General features: G+C 37.6%; 1 protein-coding gene across 1 annotated transcript; it reads right to left on the bottom strand.

Moving 5' to 3' along the window:
* Positions 1-2,073: 2,073 nt before the first annotated feature.
* On the bottom strand, positions 2,074-20,550 carry LOC133581973 (polymeric immunoglobulin receptor-like). The gene is made up of 8 exons (XM_061936075.1): positions 20,439-20,550; positions 19,665-19,997; positions 19,509-19,590; positions 18,054-18,280; positions 15,360-15,456; positions 15,193-15,278; positions 2,632-2,681; positions 2,074-2,528 (listed from the first exon to the last, which is right to left on the bottom strand). Exons 1-8 carry the CDS (start codon positions 20,485-20,487, stop codon positions 2,487-2,489), a joined length of 966 nt encoding a protein of 321 aa, XP_061792059.1. The 5' UTR covers positions 20,488-20,550; the 3' UTR covers positions 2,074-2,486.
* Positions 20,551-21,062: the final 512 nt, after the last annotated feature.

Genomic DNA, 21,062 nt, shown 5'->3' with positions numbered 1-21,062 from the left:
ACAAATCTGTGTATAAAAATTCATTGTAAAAAAATTCAGTGTATAAAAATTTAGTCTAAAAAAATTAATTGCACAAAAATTCAGTGTAAAAAAATTAATTGCATAAAAATTCAGTGTAAAAAAATTCAGTGCAAAAAAAGTCAGTGTAATAATTCAGTGTATAAAAATTATGTGTAAAGAAATTTAGTGTAAAAAATTCAGTGTATAAAAATTCAGTGTAAAATAATCTGTGTATAAAAATTCAGTGTAAAAAAATTCAGAGTAAAAAAAAATCAGTGTATAAAAATGTAATGTCAAAAAATTCAGTGTAAAAAAATTAATTGCATAAAAATTCAGTGTATAAAAAATTCAGTGTAAAAAAATTAATTGCATAAAAATTCAGTGTAAAAAAATTTATTGCATAAAAATTCAGTGTATGAAAATTCAGTGCAAAAAAAAGTCAGTGTAAAAATAATTCAGTGTATTAAAAATTATGTGTAAAGAAATTTAGTGTAAAAAATTCAGTGTATAAAAATTCAGTGTAAAATAATCTGTGTATAAAAATTCAGTGTAAAAAAATTCAGTGTACAAAAGATAGGTGTAAAAAATTTCAGTGAATAAAAATTTTGTGTAAAAAAATTAATTGCATAAATATTCTGTGTAAAAAAAATCAAGTGTATAAAAATTCAGTTTAAAAAAATCTGTATAAAAATTCAGTGTATAAAAATTATTTGTAAAAAAATGTAGTGTATAAAAAATGAGTGTATAAAAAATTGTGTACAAAAATCCAGTGTAAAAAAATTCAATGTAAAAAAAATAATTGCATAAAAATTCAGTGTATAAAAATTCATTGCATAAAAATTCAGTGTATGAAAATTCAGTGCCAAAAAAAGTCAGTGTAAAAATAATTCAGTGTATAGAAATTCATTGCATAAAAATTCAGTGTATGAAAATTCAGTGCCAAAAAAAGTCAGTGTAAAAATAATTCAGTGTATAAAAATTATATGTAAAGAAATTTAGTGTAAAAAATTCAGTGTAAAATAATCTGTGTATAAAAATTCAGTGTATAAAATTTTGGTGTAAAAAAAAAAAATCAGTGAATAAAAAATTAGTGTAAAAATATTAATTACATAAATATTCTGTGTAAAAAAAAATCAAATGTATAAAAAATCAGTGTAAAAACATCTGTATAAAAATTCAGTGTAAAAAAAGATCTGTGTATAAAAATTATGTGTAAAAAAATATAGTGTATAAAAATGTAGTGTATAAATGATAAATGATAAATAAATGGGTTGTACTTGTATAGCGCTTTTCTACCTTCAAGGTACTCAAAGCGCTTTGACACTACTTCCACATTTACCCATTCACACACACATTCACACACTGATGGAGGGAGCTGCCATGCAAGGCGCTAACCAGCACCCATCAGGAGCAAGGGTGAACTGTCTTGCTCAGGACACAACGGACATGACGAGGTTGGTCCTAGGTGGGGATTGAACCAGGGACCCTCGGGTTGCCCACGGCCACTCTTCCACTGCGCCACGCCGTCCCAAAAATGTGTATAAAAATTCAGTTTAAAAAAATTCAGTGTATAAAAATTTAGTGTCAAAAAATTTAATTGTAAAAAAATTAATTGCATAAAAATTCAGTGTATAAAAAATTCAGTGTAAAAAAAATTCAGTGTATAAAAATTCAGTGTAAAAAAATTCAGTGTATAGAAATTCGGTGTAAACAAAAATCTGTGTATAAAAATTCAGTGTAAAAACAAATCAGTGTAAAAAATATTGAGTGCATAAAAATTCAGTGTAAAAAAATTCAGTGTAAAAAAAATCTGTGTATAAAAATTCAGTGTAAAAAAAAAATTCAGTGTAAAAAAAATATTCAGTGCAGAAAATTTCAAGCCAATTCAATGCCAAGCCAGGTGTTACAACAACAGCGTGGCTTCGTAGTAAAAAAAAACAACCTAAAATACCACGACGGAGACTTCACTGGTTTTGGGTTTTGTATATTAGAATGTGCATTTTTAAAACAAGAGCACCAGGATTTCCGGGTCATAATCGTGTCAACTTTTATGACCGACAAATAATTGGATCATTTCTCACACCATCTTTAATGATGGTCTTCAGTTGCCAGCACATCCAACATGAGGGGGGCGGGAAAAACAACAAAAAGGGAAATACTTTAAGATTCCTGGAAATGTCTGCTATCTTGTGTTGTTGGGTTTAAGTGTAAATAAACATACTGAGAAAAGAACAATTGTGTGTTTTGCTGGGCGCTAAAGGCGGTGCAAGACGACCATGTTACATTTATTATTAATAGCTCAATTAAAATAGCGCACGCTTGTGTGGTCTTCAAATAAAACTTCATCATTTTAAAAACTGACCACCACAAATTCCATTCAGTTTCAGGACGTGACAATAAAGCGCAGCCTTGCATGCAACACACGGGACATATATATATCATATTTATATTATATTTCTTGGCAGAGTCTGCTGCTGGAGGAAAAACTAAAGCACTTGCAGGTCGGCGCCGTCCCGAGTGTTCTCCTTCTGAGAGACGGAGAGGAAAAGCAAGGATAATCAGTGAGCACAGTATTATTCAAGTGTCTGCTAAATAGTGAGACATGCCGTGCCTGTCTAATCAAGGGCTGACCTTGGACTGTGCCTTCCTCCCCACGGTTTGTCTCAGCTTCACAAAACGTCCTGGAGAATGAAAGGGGGGAGCGGTATCAGGGTGTTGTTGACTCCAAATTGTGAAGGTTGCACAAGTTTCATTTTCAAAGACCAATATGATTTATAGATGTTTCTCTTTTGAAACCTTTGGAGGTCCTTTCAAGTTTGGTGTGAAAGGTCTCAGTCAAAAAAATGTTAAAAGATAAGTCATATAGTTGTTGGCATTTATTATTAATAATAATATAAGTATTAAATAATCATATAGATAATAGGTATAAAATAATATAAGTCATATATTTTTTGTTTTTCAATGCTTGAATCTTCAAAATTGTGGCCAACCTGTCAATAGTGACCACTTTCTTTGTTTCTCTTGATAGATAGATATACACATCCATACATATACATATATATATATATATATACTAGAGATGCGCGGTTTGCGGACACAACCGCGGAGTCCGCGGATTATCCGCGGATCGGGCGGATGAAATTAAAAAAAATAAGATTTTATCCGCGCGCGGGTCGGGCGGATTAATTAGATTTTTTTTTTTTTTTTTTTTTGCGGGTGGCAGTTAAACCAATTCGGAAATATATATACATAGTTAAATGTTACCCACATACGAAAAACGAGCAGGCACCTGCTGCATATGCCACAACAGAAGAAAAAAAAAAAAAAGAGATGGACACTTTTACGGAGCGGAGAAGGGACGCCTCGCCGGGGTCCGGGACCGAGGCCCCTTCCCCCGAGAGGGCCCCACCGGGAGCCGTAGCTGAGGCGATCCGCGAGAAGGGCCCGACGCACGTCCAGGGTCACTACCGCGCCCACCGCACCGACACCCCGCCTCGTCCGCCTTCGCCGCGGCCGGCGTCACGCGCAGCGGGTAAGCAGCTTACCTGCCCGCCACCCCTGTTGCCGGGGGCGCGTAACAGGGGTCACTCCGCGCGCAGTGCGCTCACGAAAGGGGTGGGGCTCACCCTGGTTGATATAGAGAGCAGGACAGTGGCCATGGAAGTTGGAACCCGCTAAGGAGTGTGTAACAACCCACCTGCCGAATCAACTAGCCCTGAAAATGGATGGCGCTGGAGCGTGGGCCCATACCTGGCCGTCGCCGGCAGCGAGACGCGCTTGGAGGTGCGCTCAGCGCGGCTCCCATATGATTGCGCACTGGTGTGCGTCTGGGTCGTGACAGCGTGGCACGCGCAAGTCTGTGCTGCATTGGATCAGTCTCCTTACTTTAACAGGCAAAAGCTTTATAACCTCACCATACCTGCCAACTTTTAAATCAGAAAAACCTAGTAGACAGGGTCCAAGGGCCGCAGGCCCCGGTAGGTCCAGGACAAAGTCCTGGTGGAGGGTTCAGGGCTTCGCCCCCCGACGCAAAATGATTATTAGCATTCAGACAGGTTAAAATTTTGCTAAAACCATCACTTTTCTATCAGTCACAGTGACTTTTCAAAACAAAAATATTACAGCAAAAATCATATGGGTTGATTGGCATGTTTATTCTGTAAGCTAACTTCAATAGTTTGAAATTATTTTGACAGTTAATGCCAGTTATCCTGTCAACCTTTCACAAGACTTCAATTTGTTAATTGAAAGTATAAACAGCATAAACACTTTTTACAGTAAACAAATGGTAAAACAGTACTAAACAATTCCATTAAAAAAAAAATTGGTGTCATTATTAACTTTCTGTCCAAGCTTGTATAATCTACTGCCTTGTTCAATTGTAAAAAATATTCTGTGCCTAAAATTCACATTTCTATCACAATTATCATACTGTAAACATGGTAAGCTAACTTCATTAAAATTAATAGTCCTGTCAATAGCATGGAATTACAATTCAAATGTAGTTTTTTTGTAAGCCTTTCAAAAGAATTCAAAATATGAAAAATTAATGAAAATTAATTTAAGGCATCAGACACTTGAAAAGTGGCACATCACATCTTTAATGTAATCATTTGAACTTTTCAACAGAAATAGCACTGCAAAAATATTAAGGACATACTTCTGTATTTTGGTAGTTATGCTGTCAACATTTAACAAGATTTCTTCAACTTGGACTTGAAAGCATAAATAGTATAAACACTTTTAACAGTATGTCGTGCTGTGAAATACAGCCGACAGGATTGCGCACCAAACACGAAGCAAGGCCATGGTGCAGGAGAACAAAGGACTTCTTTCATTTAAGGTTTGTGATAAACCATCAAACTCATTCGTTAAAAGGACTCTATAGTAATATAAAGCAAATTTTTCTGGACATTATCATGCAAGAAAAGTTTATTTTTGGGATCGCGATCACCGCGTAATGATTTTTAAAGGTTGCATTACATTATTAACTGTCCCATGTGATCAGCCAGTGCGATTGGAAGTCCATGCTCAATTATTGCCTCCGTAAATAAAACTTCGGCATTTATCACATCCAAAGAATCTGTTTGGGCGACAAAAAACGTTGAAAGTTTTCCACTTGTATCGCTAGCAACGGCATTAGACTTGTGTTTTTTTGTCCCAACGTGGTCTTTTACATTGCTAATTCCTCCGTGTCCGATCGAAAAATCTTGTCTGCACAAGGTGCAATTCGCGTAGTTTTCACCCTTTTTTTTTTTTTATATTAATATTAGATATATAACAACGGGCGGATGGCGGGCGGGTGCAGTTCTGATCAAACGTTACATCGGGTGGATGGCGGATGGTTGACGACTTTCTGACGCGGTTGCGGATGAAATAAATTGCCTATCCGCGCATCTCTAATATATACACATATACACATATATACATACACATACATATACACATAAATATATACTGTATATATACACATATATATATACATACATATATATACCCATATATATATATATACAGAACTTGAATACACCTCACGGTGATGCTTGGACACGTCATCAGTGATAAACCCGGGGTCATAGGGTGTTTCGGGTCTTTAATCATCAGACACCCTCGCCCGGGCGACCCAGCCAGGGGTGATCAGACCCCGGCCTGTGTCCAAGTAGCGCACCACGGATCCCCCCTACGGATCCACAGCCACCGGGAGGCCTTTTCTGCGGCCTCTAGGATGTTCTTGGTGGCTTTTCTCGACTGCAGTCCTCTAATGCCAAGGATTCTGAACACACGCTGTAGTGAGTGACCAGCAAAACATATACATATACACAAATATATACACATATACATACATACATACATACATACATACATACATATACACATACATACATACATACATGTATACATATACACACACATATATATATACCGTATTTTCCGCACTATAAGGCGCACCGGATTATTAGCCGCACCTTCTATGAATTACATATTTCATAATTTTGTCCACCAATAAGCCGCCCCGGACTAAAAGCCGCGCCTACGCTGCGCTAAAGTGAATGTCAAAAAAACGCTGCGCTAAAGTGAATGTCAAAAAAACAGTCAGATAGTTCAGTCAAACTTTAATAATATATTGAAAACCAGCGTTCTAACAACTCTGTCCCAAAATGTACGCAAATGTGCAATCACAAACATAGTAAAATTCAAAATGGTGTAGAGCAATAGTAACATAATGTTGCTCGAACGTTAATGTCACAACACACAAAATAAACATAGCGCTCACCTTCTGAAGTTATTCTTCATTCGTAAATCCTTCGAATTCTTCGTCTTCGGTGTCCGAATTGAAAAGTTGCGCAAGCGTGGGATCCAAAATGGCCGGTTCCGTCTCGTAGAAGTCATCGGGAGTCAGTGTCGCTGTTGTTCTGTGAATCCTGCCTTCCGGAAAGCTCGGACCACAGTTGTGACCGAAATATCTGCCCAAGCATTTACGATCCACTGGCAAATGTTGGCGTATGTCGTCCGAGGCTGTCTGCCCGTCTTAGTGAAGGTGTGTTCGCCTTCGGAGCTGTGTGAAAAAAGCCACCCGGCCTCTTCGCGTAAACTTCCCTTAACCACTCGCTCATCTTTTCTTCATCCATCCATCCCTTCGAGTTAGCTTTTATGATGACGCCGGCTGGAAAGGTCTCTTTTGGCAAGGTCTTCCTTTTGAATATCACCATGAGTGGAAGTTAGCATGGCAAGCTAGAACCACAGTGAAGGATGACTTCTCATTCCCTGTGGAGCGAATATTCACCGTACGTGCTCCCGTTCCACAGTGCGGTTCAGTTGCTGTGAAATACGGTAGTAATCCGTGTGCGGATGGAGAGATTGCGTCTTTTTATGAACCGGATCGTTTAGTAGGAGCCATTTTGTGGTCTTTACAGATGTAAACAGGAAATGAAACGTACGGTGATATCCGCGCGTTTTTTCTTCTTCTTCCGGGGGCGGGTGAAGCGCTTCCTGTTCTATGGGGGCGGGTGCTTTCCTTGGCGGTTGCTTGCGTAGAAGAAGAAGCGCTTCCTGTTCTACCGGGAAAAAAGATGGCGGCTGTTTACCGAAGTTGCGAGACCGAAACTTTATGAAAATGAATCGTAATAAAGCGCACCGGGTTATTAGGCGCACTGTCAGCTTTTGAGAAAAATTGTGGTTTTTAGGTGCGCCTTATAGTGCGGAAAAAACGGTACATACACACACACACACACACATATATATATATATATACACACATTTATACATATACATGCATATATACACATAAACATACACATAAATATAGACACATATATACATATCCATATATATATATATATATATGTGTGTGTGTGTGTACACACATACAGGTAAAAGCCAGTAAATTAGAATATTTTGAAAAACTTGATTTATTTCAGTAATGGCATTCAAAAGGTGTAACTTGTACATTATATTTATTCATTGCACACAGACTGATGCATTCAAATGTTTATTTAATTTAATTTTGATGATTTGAAGTGGCAACAAATGAAAATCCAAAATTCTGTGTGTCACAAAATTAGAATATTACTTAAGGCTAATACAAAAAAGGGATTTTTAGAAAAGTTGGCCAACTGAAAAGTATGAAAATGAAAAATATGAGCATGTACAACACTCAATACTTGGTTGGAGCTCCTTTTGCCTCAATTACTGCGTTAATGCGGCGTGGCATGGAGTCGATGAGTTTCTGGCACTGCTCAGGTGTTATGAGAGCCCAGGTTGCTCTGATAGTGGCCTTCAACTCTTCTGCGTTTTTGGGTCTGGCATTCTGCATCTTCCTTTTCACAATACCCCACAGATTTTCTATGGGGCTAAGGTCAGGGGAGTTGGCGGGCCAATTTAGAACAGAAATACCATGGTCCGTAAACCAGGCACGGGTAGATTTTGCGCTGTGTGCAGGCGCCAAGTCCTGTTGGAACTTGAAAGCTCCATCTCCATAGAGCAGGTCAGCAGCAGGAAGCATGAAGTGCTCTAAAACTTGCTGGTAGACTGCTGCGTTGACCCTGGATCTCAGGAAACAGAGTGGACCGACACCAGCAGATGACATGGCACCCCAAACCATCACTGATGGTGGAAACTTTACACTAGACTTCAGGCAACGTGGATCCTGTGCCTCTCCTGTCTTCCTCCAGACTCTGGGACCTCGATTTCCAAAGGAAATGCAAAATTTGCATGGTTGGGTGATGGTTTGGGGTGCCATGTCATCTGCTGGTGTCGGTCCACTCTGTTTCCTGAGATCCAGGGTCAACGCAGCCGTCTACCAGCAAGTTTTAGAGCACTTCATGCTTCCTGCTGCTGACCTGCTCTATGGAGATGGAGATTTCAAGTTCCAACAGGACTTGGCGCCTGCACACAGCGCAAAATCTACCCGTGCCTGGTTTACGGACCATGGTATTTCTGTTCTAAATTGGCCCGCCAACTCCCCTGATCTTAGCCCCATAGAAAATCTGTGGGGTATTGTGAAAAGGAAGATGCAGAATGCCAGACCCAAAAACGCAGAAGAGTTGAAGGCCACTATCAGAGCAACCTGGGCTCTCATAACACCTGAGCAGTGCCAGAAACTCATCGACTCCATGCCACGCCGCATTAACGCAGTAATTGAGGCAAAAGGAGCTCCAACCAAGTATTGAGTATTGTACATGCTCATATTTTTCATTTTCATACTTTTCAGTTGGCCAACATTTCTAAAAATCCCTTTTTTGTATTAGCCTTAAGTAATATTCTCATTTTGTGACACACGGAATTTTGGATTTTCATTTGTTGCCACTTCAAATCATCAAAATTAAATGAAATAAACATTTGAATGCATCAGTCTGTGTGCAATGAATAAATATAATGTACAAGTTACACCTTTTGAATGCAATTACTGAAATAAATCAAGTTTTTCAAAATATTCTAATTTACTGGCTTTTACCTGTATATACATATACACAAATATACATATACACATATAGATATACACACACATATATACATACATATATATATATATATATATATATACACACACAGATATATACACATATATACACACATATATACACACACACACACATATATACATATATATATATATATACAACTATATATATACATACATATACACACATATGCACACATACATACCATACATACATTACATATATATATATATATATTTATATATATATATATATATTTTCACACACACACATACATACCATACATACATATTATATATATACATATTATATATATATATATATATATATATATATATATATATATATATATATATATATATATATATATATATATATATATATATATATATATATATATTATGTTTTATTCCCTTTTTGTTCAAGTAAACCCATTTTTACGGCAAAAACACACAAAAAAATACAATATTCAATATGTAATATTTAGAGCCTTACATAGGTCAATAATTCATAACAATATTGATTTTGAGTCATTATTATGTTTTAAGCAATGAGGTTTTTTGTTGTTTTTTTTGTTTTTTTTACAAAAAAAACATCAGTAATTTTTTTTAAGGATCTAAAAGGCCCCACACTTATAAAAATGTAGGAAATAAGTCACACATTATTTTTTATTTGTATTTTCTTTCAACACCTAAATCTCTTGATGAACTTTATATATATATATATATATATATATATATATATATATATATATATATATATATATATATATATATATATATATATATATATATATATATATACACGTCGATTATATCTTTTTTTTTATTGTATTATTATAATTTCTTGGTTGTTTCGTGCCATTTTTGTCATAGAAAACTTAGTTTCAAACACAAAAAAACATTCAATATTTCCCCCCCAAAAAATATTTCAAAACGTAATGTTCATGTGAAGTAATTGGAGCCTTCAATGAGTCAATAATTCTTAACATTGATTTTCATTCATTATTATTTTGATTTTTTTTTTTTTTTTTTTTTTTTTTTTTTAGAAAAAACTGCCTGCATGGCAGTTTTGTGTTATTTTTATTATTAAATTTCACTTGTTTACTCCATATTTTTTATACTTACACCATATATAAAATACTTAATGTTTTCACTTTGGACTCCTCTGATTTAATACATAAATGCTATTATATATAGCATTATTAAAATAATGACAGTTGCAGTCAGATGCTTTAATTAATACGTCCATCTTGGACAAGAACCCGTTTTGTAGCCTTTAATGTTGTTTTCAAGACAAAAACTGGGCACACATTTAAATTCATTTTGAGATTTTCTTGAATGAACAGTAATTTCCCAAAATATTTGCATGGTATTACAATTTTTTGCATTAAAATTCATATTTTGTCCCAATTTTCATTCTAGTTGTATTTATGTTTCCATACACATCGTAGTTGTTTGTTTTTCTGTAAACTACATTCTTTTTACGTATTATCGAAACGCTCTTGTGTGGAATATTCCCGCAAAATCTCGGAAAAAACCCACATCTGCACAAATGTAAGAAACAATAGCAAAACAATGTGATGCGAGAAAAGCTGAAAATTTAATACAAAATTTAATTTATTTCTTTATTTTGTAAAACAGACATTAAAACTCTTAAGGTCCAAGCTGTTTGCCTTATTTTCTTTTTCTTTTTGCTATTTGGGCTTATTGGACCCTAATTAGAATAAAAACTAAGAATCATCTTTTGATATGATGTACTTAGTCCATAAGTACACAAATGTGTACTTCATGTTTAGTGACATGCGAATTCTTATTTTTTACATTTTTATTTTTCCAAATTCCATTGTATGTTATACTCTTCTGACACCACCAGATGGCAGTATAAGTGTCCACATAAGTGGCCATAAGACCCCAATTCAGTAGTGTACACAATTTTGGAAATAAGAGCTAAAAGGTGCTGTCCACGCATGTGGCCACTAAGCCTTTAATTAAATTTTTTTTTTTTTATAAATAGGGACCGAGTCCCTTTGGGACAGAGGACCCTATTGAATTTGTAGCGATTTATTATTATACCGCCGCCTCTTTGAGCTGTAATTTGACCCCCTTAACATGCTTCAAAACTCAACAAATGAAACACACACATCAGGACTGGCAAAAATTGCGATGTTATCAAAAAACCAAACCCTAAAACTTAAAATTGCGCTCTAGCGCCACCTAGGAAGAAAACACAGACAAAACTGCCTGTAACTCCCAGTAGGAATGTCGTAGAGACATGAAACAAAAACCTCTCTGTAGGTCTCACTTAGACCTATATTTCATACACTGACAACCCCCAGCAAAAATCAACAGGAAGTTTGCAATTCCCCCTTCAAAACAAAAGTTGAGTAAAAACAGTCACTTTTTTTCAAACATTATCTCCTCTGAGCGCGTTTGTCGTGTCGGCTTAAAATTAGCCCAAGAGAGAGATTGAACCCTTCTGATTAAAAGTTGATGAAAGAGTTTTAATTACTGCTCCGGTTTGGATTTTATGAGCCCTCAAAGTCGGTCCCGTCCATCGCTGCTTGCAGCTTTAATTATTATTAGTTATTAGTATATAAGTTTCATAATTTTCTCACTACATTGTTTTTTTTTCTTACAATACGTTACGGGTCAACAAAATTTGAGCTTTGGTCCCCAAAAGGCCCGCTGGCCGCACTTTGGTCACCCCTGATAACTAATGATAGTCCACTTTGTCACCTATAACACACAACTGACACAAAGTTTTGTCTTTAAATATATTTAATATAAATATATATAAAAATTACAAAAAATAAAAAATAAATAAATAAAATATTTTGAAAATATTAAATTAAATTAAAAAAATATATATAAATATAAATGTCTATTTTTTGTTTTTTTTAACAACATAAATAAATATCAAAATGGCCACCGTATATATTGACCTTTACTTTGTAAAAATAAAAAAAATAAAAAAATAAATACAATAAATTTGAAAAATAAAAAATAAATAAAATACATTTAAAAAATAAAATAAAATTTAAAAATATATATATAAATATAAATGTCTGTTTTTTGTTTTTTTTAACAACATAAATAAATATCAAAATGGCCACCGTATATATTGACTTTTTGTTATGCCGCACTTCCCTGAGAATGAGATATTTTTAAGTGTTATTTCCTTAATCCATAGTCATGTTTAAATCAGCTAGTATTTTCCCATGCTGTGCATATTCTCGTGACCTCCTTGCTTTTATCTTATGTCCGCTAGTAAACTCTTTGTTTTGTCTTAAGGGCTCCTGTTTGTCTGTTTTGGCCAGTTCTTCTGATAACTAATGATAGTCCACTTTGTCACCTATAACACACAACTGACACAAAGTTTTGTCTTTAAATATATTTAATATAAATATATATAAAAAATAAAAAAAAATGAAAAAAATAAAAAATAAAATATATTTAAGAAATAAAATAAAATTAAAATTTTTTTTTATATATATAAATGTCGGTTTATGTTTTTTTTAACAACATAAATAAATATCAAAATGGCCAACGTATATATTGACTTTTTGTAATGCCGCACTTCCCTGAGAATGAGATATTTTTAAGTGTTATTTCCTTAATCCATAGTCATGTTTACATCAGCTAGTATTTTCCCATGCTGTGCGTATTCTCGTGACCTCCTTGCTTTTATCTTATGTCCGCTAGTAAACTCTTTGTTTTGTCTTAAGGGCTCCTGTTTGTCTGTTTTGGCCAGTTCTTCTGATAACTAATGATAGTCCACTTTGTCACCTATAACACACAACTGACACAACGTTTTGTCTTTAAATATATTTAATATAAATATATATAAAAAAATAAATAATAATAATAATAATAATAATAATAAATTTAAGAAATAAAATAAAATTTAAAAAAATATATATAAATATAAATGTCTGTTTGTTTGTTTTTTTTAACAACATAAATAAATATCAAAATGGCCAACGTATATATTGACTTTTTGTTATGCCGCACTTCCCTGAGAATGAGATATTTTTAAGTGTTACTTCCTTAATCCATAGTCATGTTTAAATCAGCTAGTATTTTCCCATGCTGTGCGTATTCTCGTGACCTCCTTGCTTTTATCTTATGTCCGCTAGTAAACTCTTTGTTTTGTCTTAAGGGCTCCTGTTTGTCTGTTTTGGCCAGTTCCTCTAAAGAAGCAGCTGCACTCTTTTCTGAGCGAGAGGGGCTGTTTTCGCTCTACATAAGCGGACTCTTCTTGTTTGGATTTAGACCTCTTCTTACTGATGCTGCTGTCGCATGGTAAGAGCTGGTCTCCTGAAGCTTCAATAAAACGTGGTATTGTACCATTCTGTCCCTTTTTACTCCACATATATGTCATCCAAAAGAACTCGGGATTGACCAGTGGGATTTATTCCCTGAGAGGAAGACTCAAATGTTCTTCCAGACCTTGGTCAAGTGTTGACACAACACACCTAAAGATGTTTGAGCTGATGCTAATCGCTGGGCGTATCCAAGGGTTGTTGTCAAAGGAATAATGAAGTGCTCACAAAGTGTAACTACCAGTTGCAGTCAATCACGATGAGGAGTTAATAGAGTGTCTGTCGGTTATTGGCTTCCCCCCGCAAACACTATAAGGACTATATCATTATAGTCCTTATAGTGTTTATGTGCTTGTTTGTGCTACCAAGCCCCTCAACTTCATTATATTCAGAATGTGTTCTTTTACATTGCTCTTTTACATTTTTGTACATTTTGTACAAATCAGGATAGATTTTCCAAAGTCAAGACGAACTATGCAGCATAGCTGACTTCTTGTGATGTAGAATATAACAATAATTGTAAAAGTTTGTTTCAATTGTCTCGCTGTTTTTGTATATAAAGTATGTGTTTTATATATATATATATATATATATATATATATATGTATATATATATACATACAAACTTTGTACATACACATCTATATACATATACATATATATACATATATACATACATACATATATATACATATATATACATATATATACACATACTGTATATATATATAATATATACATATACATATATACACATACATATACAAATATGTACATATATATGTATATATATGTATGTATAAATGTGTGTGTGTATATATATATATATATATATATATATATATATATATATATATATATATATATATATATATATATATATATATACATATACATATACAAACATATACTGTGCTAACTTATTTTTCCGCCGATTTTGCATCCAAACATCTTAAAGTCATATGTAACTTGGCACTTGAAAAATGCTAACATTAGCGTGCTAACTTTTTTTTCTTTTGCCAATTTTGCATCCAAACACCTCAGTCATATGTAACTTGGCACTTGAAACATGCTAACATTAGCGTGCTAACTTTTTTTTTTGCCAATTTTGCATCCAAACACCTTAGTCATATGTAACTTGGCACTTGGAACATGCTAACATTAGCATGCTAACTTTTTTTTTTTTTTGGCCAATTTTGAATCCAAACACCTCAGTCATATGTAACTTGGCACTTTAAACATGCTAACATTAGCGTGCTAACTTTTTTTTTTTTTTGCCAATTTTTTCATCCAAACACCTTAGTCATATGTAACTTGGCACTTGAAACATGCTAACATTAGCGTGCTAACTTTTTTTTTTTTAAGCCAATACTGCGTCCGAACACCTTAGTCATATGTAACTTGGCACTTGAAACATGCTAACATTAGCATGCTAACTTTTTTTTTTTTTTTAGCCAATACTGCGTCCGAACACCTTAGTCATATGTAACTTGGCACTTGAAACATGCTAACATTAGCGTGCTAACTTTTTTTCCTGCCAATTTTGTATCCGAACACCTTAAAGTCATATGTACATAGGCACTTGAAAAATGCTAACATTAGCATTCTGACCTTTTTTTTTTTTTTTTTAGCCAATTTTGCTTTTGAACACCTTAGAGTGATATGTAACTTGGCACTTGAAACATGCTAACTTTTTTTTTGTTTTGTTTGTTAATTTTGCATGTAAACACCTTAGACATATGTAACTTTGTATTTCTTGTCACATCACATCGGGGGCTAATCCATTAAGACACTTAAAAACAGCTTTTAAAAATGAGAAATGTATAAAATTATAACTTTTTTGTTGTTGATTACATCAAGTTATTTCCCGCCATGTAGAATTCTAGCGGCAAACAAACGGCAACTCACCTTGTCTCTGCCACCTTCTGGCTACTATCGCCAAGACCAAGGCCAGCATGAAGGCGACCCACAAGGCCATCGCCTCCAAGGTCAAACTACAACACAAGCGTGGTCACCAGGAGTTGGAATGATTCAAGTAAACTTGCGTAAAAAAAAAAAGTGGATTTCTTTCTTACGCGTGATGCCTCCAGGAGTCTTTGGTGGTGGGTTTGGGCTGAGGCGCGTTGGTGACAGGCCGGCTTTCCGCAGCTTGTGACGTCGCAGAAACTGCGGCTGGAAATAGAAAAGTACAGTTACAACAGTATCTGCAAAGCGTTCGTTGTTGAGCCCCCTGAACTCCCTGTGCCGCCACTCCTACGCTACCTGAAAGCCGCGTTCGGCTTCCAGACCGACACTCTGCTGTTTCTCTTTCTGCAGACAATGGGAAGTTCTAAGATGATTGCAAGTCAATTTCCATGGACGTTTGTTAGTGGCACTAAAGTTCATGTGGGAATTATTCCGAAACAAATGACAGAAAGACACTTTAGTGCAGACGGTGTCCAAAATGCGTCCCTAGGGTCAATTAATGAGACGCATTATTGGATATTTCAGTACTCAGTACTTTAACACAACCAAATTCCTACCAATCTACCATGTTTACATCCATTTGTTGCCCCTGACTAAGAACGGGTACCTTTCAAATCTGAAATTCCAGTAGCTAGGCGTCTATACTGGTACTCAACTGTACTAATTTTGTTCTAATTTGTTTTAAATTTGTTCAATAGTCAATTATATTTCTTTAACGTTGCTATATCTCGTTTTCTTACATCTCTGAGTCTAATATGCAAGTATTGCATAGTAGACTTGGTGCGCAGTTGCAATATAGTATTTCGTTGCGCCCTTAAAAATGTTTGTACTGTAGGTATTGAGAGTGCGAAAATACGACCACACCACACCAGTTCTCAAATCCCTTCACTGGCTTCCTGTTCCACTCAGGATTGAATTCAAAGTCTCCCTACTAACCCACCAGTGCCTCCATGGAAATGTCCCCCTCTACCTCAAAGAACTGCTCACCCCCCAAATCCTCCACACGACACCTCGGCTCCGGACAGACTAACCTCCGAGGACAAAGCTACGAACAATGGGAGACCGGGCTTTCGGCTCTGCCGCTCCCAGTCCGTGGAACGCTCTCCCTGACCACCTGAGGTCCAGACTGTGGATGCTTTTAAAAAAGAATTAAAAACCCTTCAAATAGGAACTGTCGAATTATAAGCTAAATAAAGAGGATTACAGAAAAAAAATACTTAAAACTCGGGAATTTACAAATCAAACATTTGTATATTTAGAATGATCGGGACTTTTAAGGTAGAATTAAGTGACTTATTCTAAAATCAAGCATTTTTCAACTTTCAAAATGTTGCAGAATGTGTGTGGGAAACCAGAATATCTTACTTGGATAGTTTTTTTTCTCAATTTTAACATTTCTGAACTCAAATAGAAAACAAATATAATTGTTCATGCTAAAATTAGGGTTAGTCAATGACTTAAAAAAAAAAAAAAGGAAATAGCGCTTAAAACCAGGGGGGGGAAATTTTAATTTAAAGTCTTGGCAATCTTGAAAATGGAAGGTGTTGAAATTGCTAATCAGTAGCATGTCTATTGCAAATCTTATATAAATTAGCATGAAGCTAGTTAATTTTAAAAAGTGGAGCCCGACTATAACTTTGACATGGAAAATTGCAAGATTACAAAGAGGTAGTCCGACTGAGTGCTGCTTTAGTGGTTGTTTCCCCGCTCAGTGTTTGAGCCATTGCCGAGTCAGCAACCGGACGGAAGGTCAGGTGCAAGAAAATTATAGAAATACGGCATTTTTTTCGAGAATCGATACATGGTAGCGCCGACGGAATCCGGCCCGCACTCATAGTGGACTCACCAGCCCGAGTCAGGCCGTAGGATGGATTACTCGGTGGCCTAGTGGTTAGAGTGTCCGCCCTGAGATCGGTAGGTCGTGAGTTCAAACCCCGGCCGAGTCATACCAAAGACGATAAAAATGGGACCCATTACCTCCCTGCTTGGCATTTAGCATCAAGGGTTGGAATTGGGGGTTAAATCACCAAAAATTATTCCCCGGGCCGCGGCCACCGCTGCTCCCCTCACCTCCCAGGGGGTGGAACAAGGGGGTGGGTCAAATGCGGAGGACAAATTTCACCACACCTAGTGTGTGTGTGACAATCATTGGTACTTTAACTTAACTAAATAGCTCTCTGATTAATGCCCGGGAACAGGTGAGCATCCCAAACACTAATCAGAGGCAGGTGAGAGTAATCTGCCGTCACGGCAACTAAAGCAACAAAACAGGGGTGCTGAGACAGAACTGAAACCACAAGTGGATCACAAACGCAAACAAACTATGATCGGGGCAACGGGTCCTCCCAATAATGTCTCTGTCAAAACATGAAAACTTGTTTTTGTCTCTGTTTCTTACGGTTTGTAGAGTTAGCAATAGATTGATACGTGGGTGCAGAAGGTTAGATAGTGGCCGTTAAGACCACAGATCATGACCCCACTATTTTTTATGTTAGGCCGGTCTGATGTGAGAATGAGATCTATGGTTGATTGGTTGGAATCACACACTCTTGTGGGTAGTGTTATTAGCTGGGTGAGACCGTGCAGATTACAAAGCTTGCTGTAAGATTTGAAGACAGGCGCATCTAAGCTCATTGTGTTTTTGAAACTGCACCAATTTCCTCAGAATTTTGAACAAACTCCTCATGGTTTCGCCATTACGGCCCACTTGGGGATAGGTTGTCCTCCATGCAGCCCCCGAGCTAAAATGGTCAGGGGGCCAAATGGTCTACTTGCTTAACTTCTGACACTTCCTGTGGACTTACTGTTGGACGTCCGGGGTGTGACCTGCACATGCACGGCCATGCTCAGCTCTCCGGCAGAACACAAGTACCAGCCCATATCGCTCATCTGCAGCCTCTTGATGGTTACGGTCAAAGTCCCGGTTTTGTTGTCGTTGAGGGCCACGCGCGGGTCCTCGTAGCTGCCCCCGGGGCCCGTCAGCGAGCAGGAGCTGGGGTCCCCGCTCCGACACCATTTCTTCTCACTGTCTCTGTTGGCAAGGAACCACCATGCGTGTCATTATGCTTCTTTTAACATCGGCCCTCTATGCGGTTGTTTGAGGCCACAAAGACTGGTTTTGGGGGCCCCATGACGATGGCGACCAATCACTTCAGTAGCTGGTTGAGCTTGTTCTACTTTGATGGACTGAATTGGCGCATGGATGTAGAACGACTATTTAAGTTCATATTGTAGCCGAACAAAATATAGGGACTGCTCTACCAAGATCTAAACACCACGCGATAAAAAGCGTGTGCAAACCATAAAATTGTGTGTATTATTAGTATGCGTGTTGCGTGTGATCTACCAAGACTGCGTGTACAATTGACAAGTATTTAAATAAGGTTTTCGCGTTCAAAGCGTTCACCTCAAACTGATACAAACTCTCAATATTGTTGTAACAAACTTTTGTGTGGTGTTGCTTCCTTATTTGTGATTATTACCAGCCGATTATTACAACCGTGGTCGCGGCGCTTGAACTGAATGTAAAACAATACCAACAAACAAAAAAAATACTGATAGCAGTATCAGTAGCCCAGAATATTAACGGTCTTCCTCAACCCACCCAAATAGGAACCAATACCAAAAAATAGATATTGCCCCAGGTGGAGGAGTTCAAGTACCTCGGAGTCTTGTTCACGAGTGAGGGAAGAGTGGATAGTGAGGTCGACAGGCGGATCGGTGCGGCGTCTTCAGTAATGCGGACGCTGTATCGATCCATTGTGGTGAAGAAGGAGCTGAGCCGGAAGGCAAAGCTCTCAATTTACCGGTCGATCTACGTTCCCATCCTCACCTATGGTCATGAGCTTTGGGTTATGACCAAAAGGACAAGACCACGGGTACAAGTGGCCGAAATGAGCTTCTTCCGCCGGGTGGCGGGGCTCTCCCTTAGAGATAGGGTGAGAAGCTCGGTCATCCGGGAGGAACTCAAACTAAAGCCGCTGCTCCTCCGCATCGAGAGGAGCCAGATGAGGTGGTTCGGGCATCTGGTCAGGATGCCACCCGAACGCCTCCCTAGGGAGGTGTTTCCGGCACGTCCGACCGATAGGAGACCACGGGAAAGACCCAGGACACGTCGGGAAGACTATGCCTCCCGGCTGGCCTGGAAGAAGATGGATGGACGGATGGATACCAAAAAATACCGGTAGACGGTACACATACCTAAGTCTAGACACAAAAAGTACTCTGAACATAGCATCATCAAAACCAAATAGTATCACCTGTGTCTCTCACTGTATTGACATTCAGCTGTGACGCTAGTCCCTTCTTCTCCTCGCAGCCGGTTGTTTACCACTGACATTCCTACAGAAAATACAAACTATCGTTATAAAGATTAATACAAAAATATATACATCCAAAATTCCTCCACCACTCACCAGGAATGACTTTGATGTACGTGTAGGCAACGTCGTCAGCCTTCCACATGTCACCGATCTCTACGGCGCACATGTACCAACCGGAGTCCTCCTCCTTCATGTTCTCCACGGTCACGGTGAACACCTGCTGGATCGGGTCGTCGAAGATACTCACCTTGCCCTCGGCTGGGGCTTGGTCTGTGCGGGCCAAGCTGGTGCAGAATTCCCTGGCCTTTCCCTGACACCAGTACTTGACAGAGCTGGCGTACTGGGGGTCATAATGACACGGGATCACGAGGGTTTTGCCCTCCAGAACCTCCAGTTCTTCCTGGGTCGTCACCCAGCACGGCAGCCCTGATGGACAGATGAAACGCGCTAAAGTGGGCATTCAACTTCCAACAGCAACACTGCAACCGCAGAGATCTCGGTCTTATCCGTTTCAGCTATGATCAGGTCTTGGTCTGTGGGGGAAACAGGAACGCTTCGACTTTCACTTTCAACTTCTAAAAATGCCCTTTTAACTTCCCATTTAAAGTTGTATTATCCTTCACGGTTACGTGGACGAGCACAAATAAACACTGGACTCTGGAAAGAACAAACATAATCTGCCGAGGGGCAAAGTAGACTATTCAAGTTTAGGAGATTTTCGGGTAAACAAAAACCTCATGGAGTTACTATGACAAAAAATTTGAAACCGTTCATACTTGCAGAAAATGTGTACAACTCGAAGTAAAACAAATGGTGTCTGCAGCTCTTGTTTTATCAGCTATTAGTGGAAAACCCAATACTCCATACCTGGGATCCATGGTAACAGGACGAGGAGCAGAAAGCACACTTGTTTCATATTTCAATGTCCCAGGTCCTTCTCAACTCTGTTGTTCAGACCTCAGGTTCCGCGATGTCTTCCTCCCACTGATCATGTGACCGCCAAGTTGGATCCAGATGTTGTAAATGTTAACCACATAAGTGCCAGCTATTTCTAAGAGGTGGTTTAACCGATAGTTTACCATTTCTTGCACATTCTAATAAGTATGAGGTGTTATGGCAGTGCTATTCAACTGGCGGCCCAAGGACCACATCCGGCCCTCCAAATCTTTTCGTTTGGCTCGCCGAACATCACCCAAATAGCATTCGTGAAACCTCAAGGACATTCGATCCATCGCAAATGGACTGTTTGGTTTGTCTTAGAAGATGTTTTGCCTCTCATCCGAGTATGCTTCATCAGTTCATGATCATTAGACTTAGATTGGTCAGATCTAGTCTTAGACTCAGATTGGTCAGATCTAGGCTTATATTTACATTGGTCAGATGTAGTCTAGCAGCTGGTGCCAATACCCCAGTAGGCTTCATCAGTTCATGCCCATAGACTTAGATTGGTCAAATCTAGTCTTAGACTTAGATTGGTCAGATCTAGTCTAG

Source organism: Nerophis lumbriciformis, linkage group LG03 (genome assembly GCF_033978685.3).
Source record: "Nerophis lumbriciformis linkage group LG03, RoL_Nlum_v2.1, whole genome shotgun sequence".
Taxonomy (NCBI): Eukaryota; Metazoa; Chordata; class Actinopteri; order Syngnathiformes; family Syngnathidae; genus Nerophis; species Nerophis lumbriciformis.
The sequence above is the reverse complement of the archived record's forward strand: the minus strand, read 5'-3'. Positions and strand labels throughout refer to the sequence as shown.

Excerpts from the sequence above, each read along its gene's own strand:
- LOC133581973 (XM_061936075.1), bottom strand. The coding sequence starts at position 20,487 with ATGAAACAAGTGTGCTTTCTGCTCCTCGTCCTGTTACCATGGATCCCA. Across the intron at positions 15,279-15,359 it reads GACTCCTGGAGGCATCACGC|TTTGACCTTGGAGGCGATGG; the intron begins GTAAGAAAGAAA and ends CTTGTGTTGTAG. Across the intron at positions 2,529-2,631 it reads GGAGGAAGGCACAGTCCAAG|AAGGAGAACACTCGGGACGG; the intron begins GTCAGCCCTTGA and ends TCCGTCTCTCAG.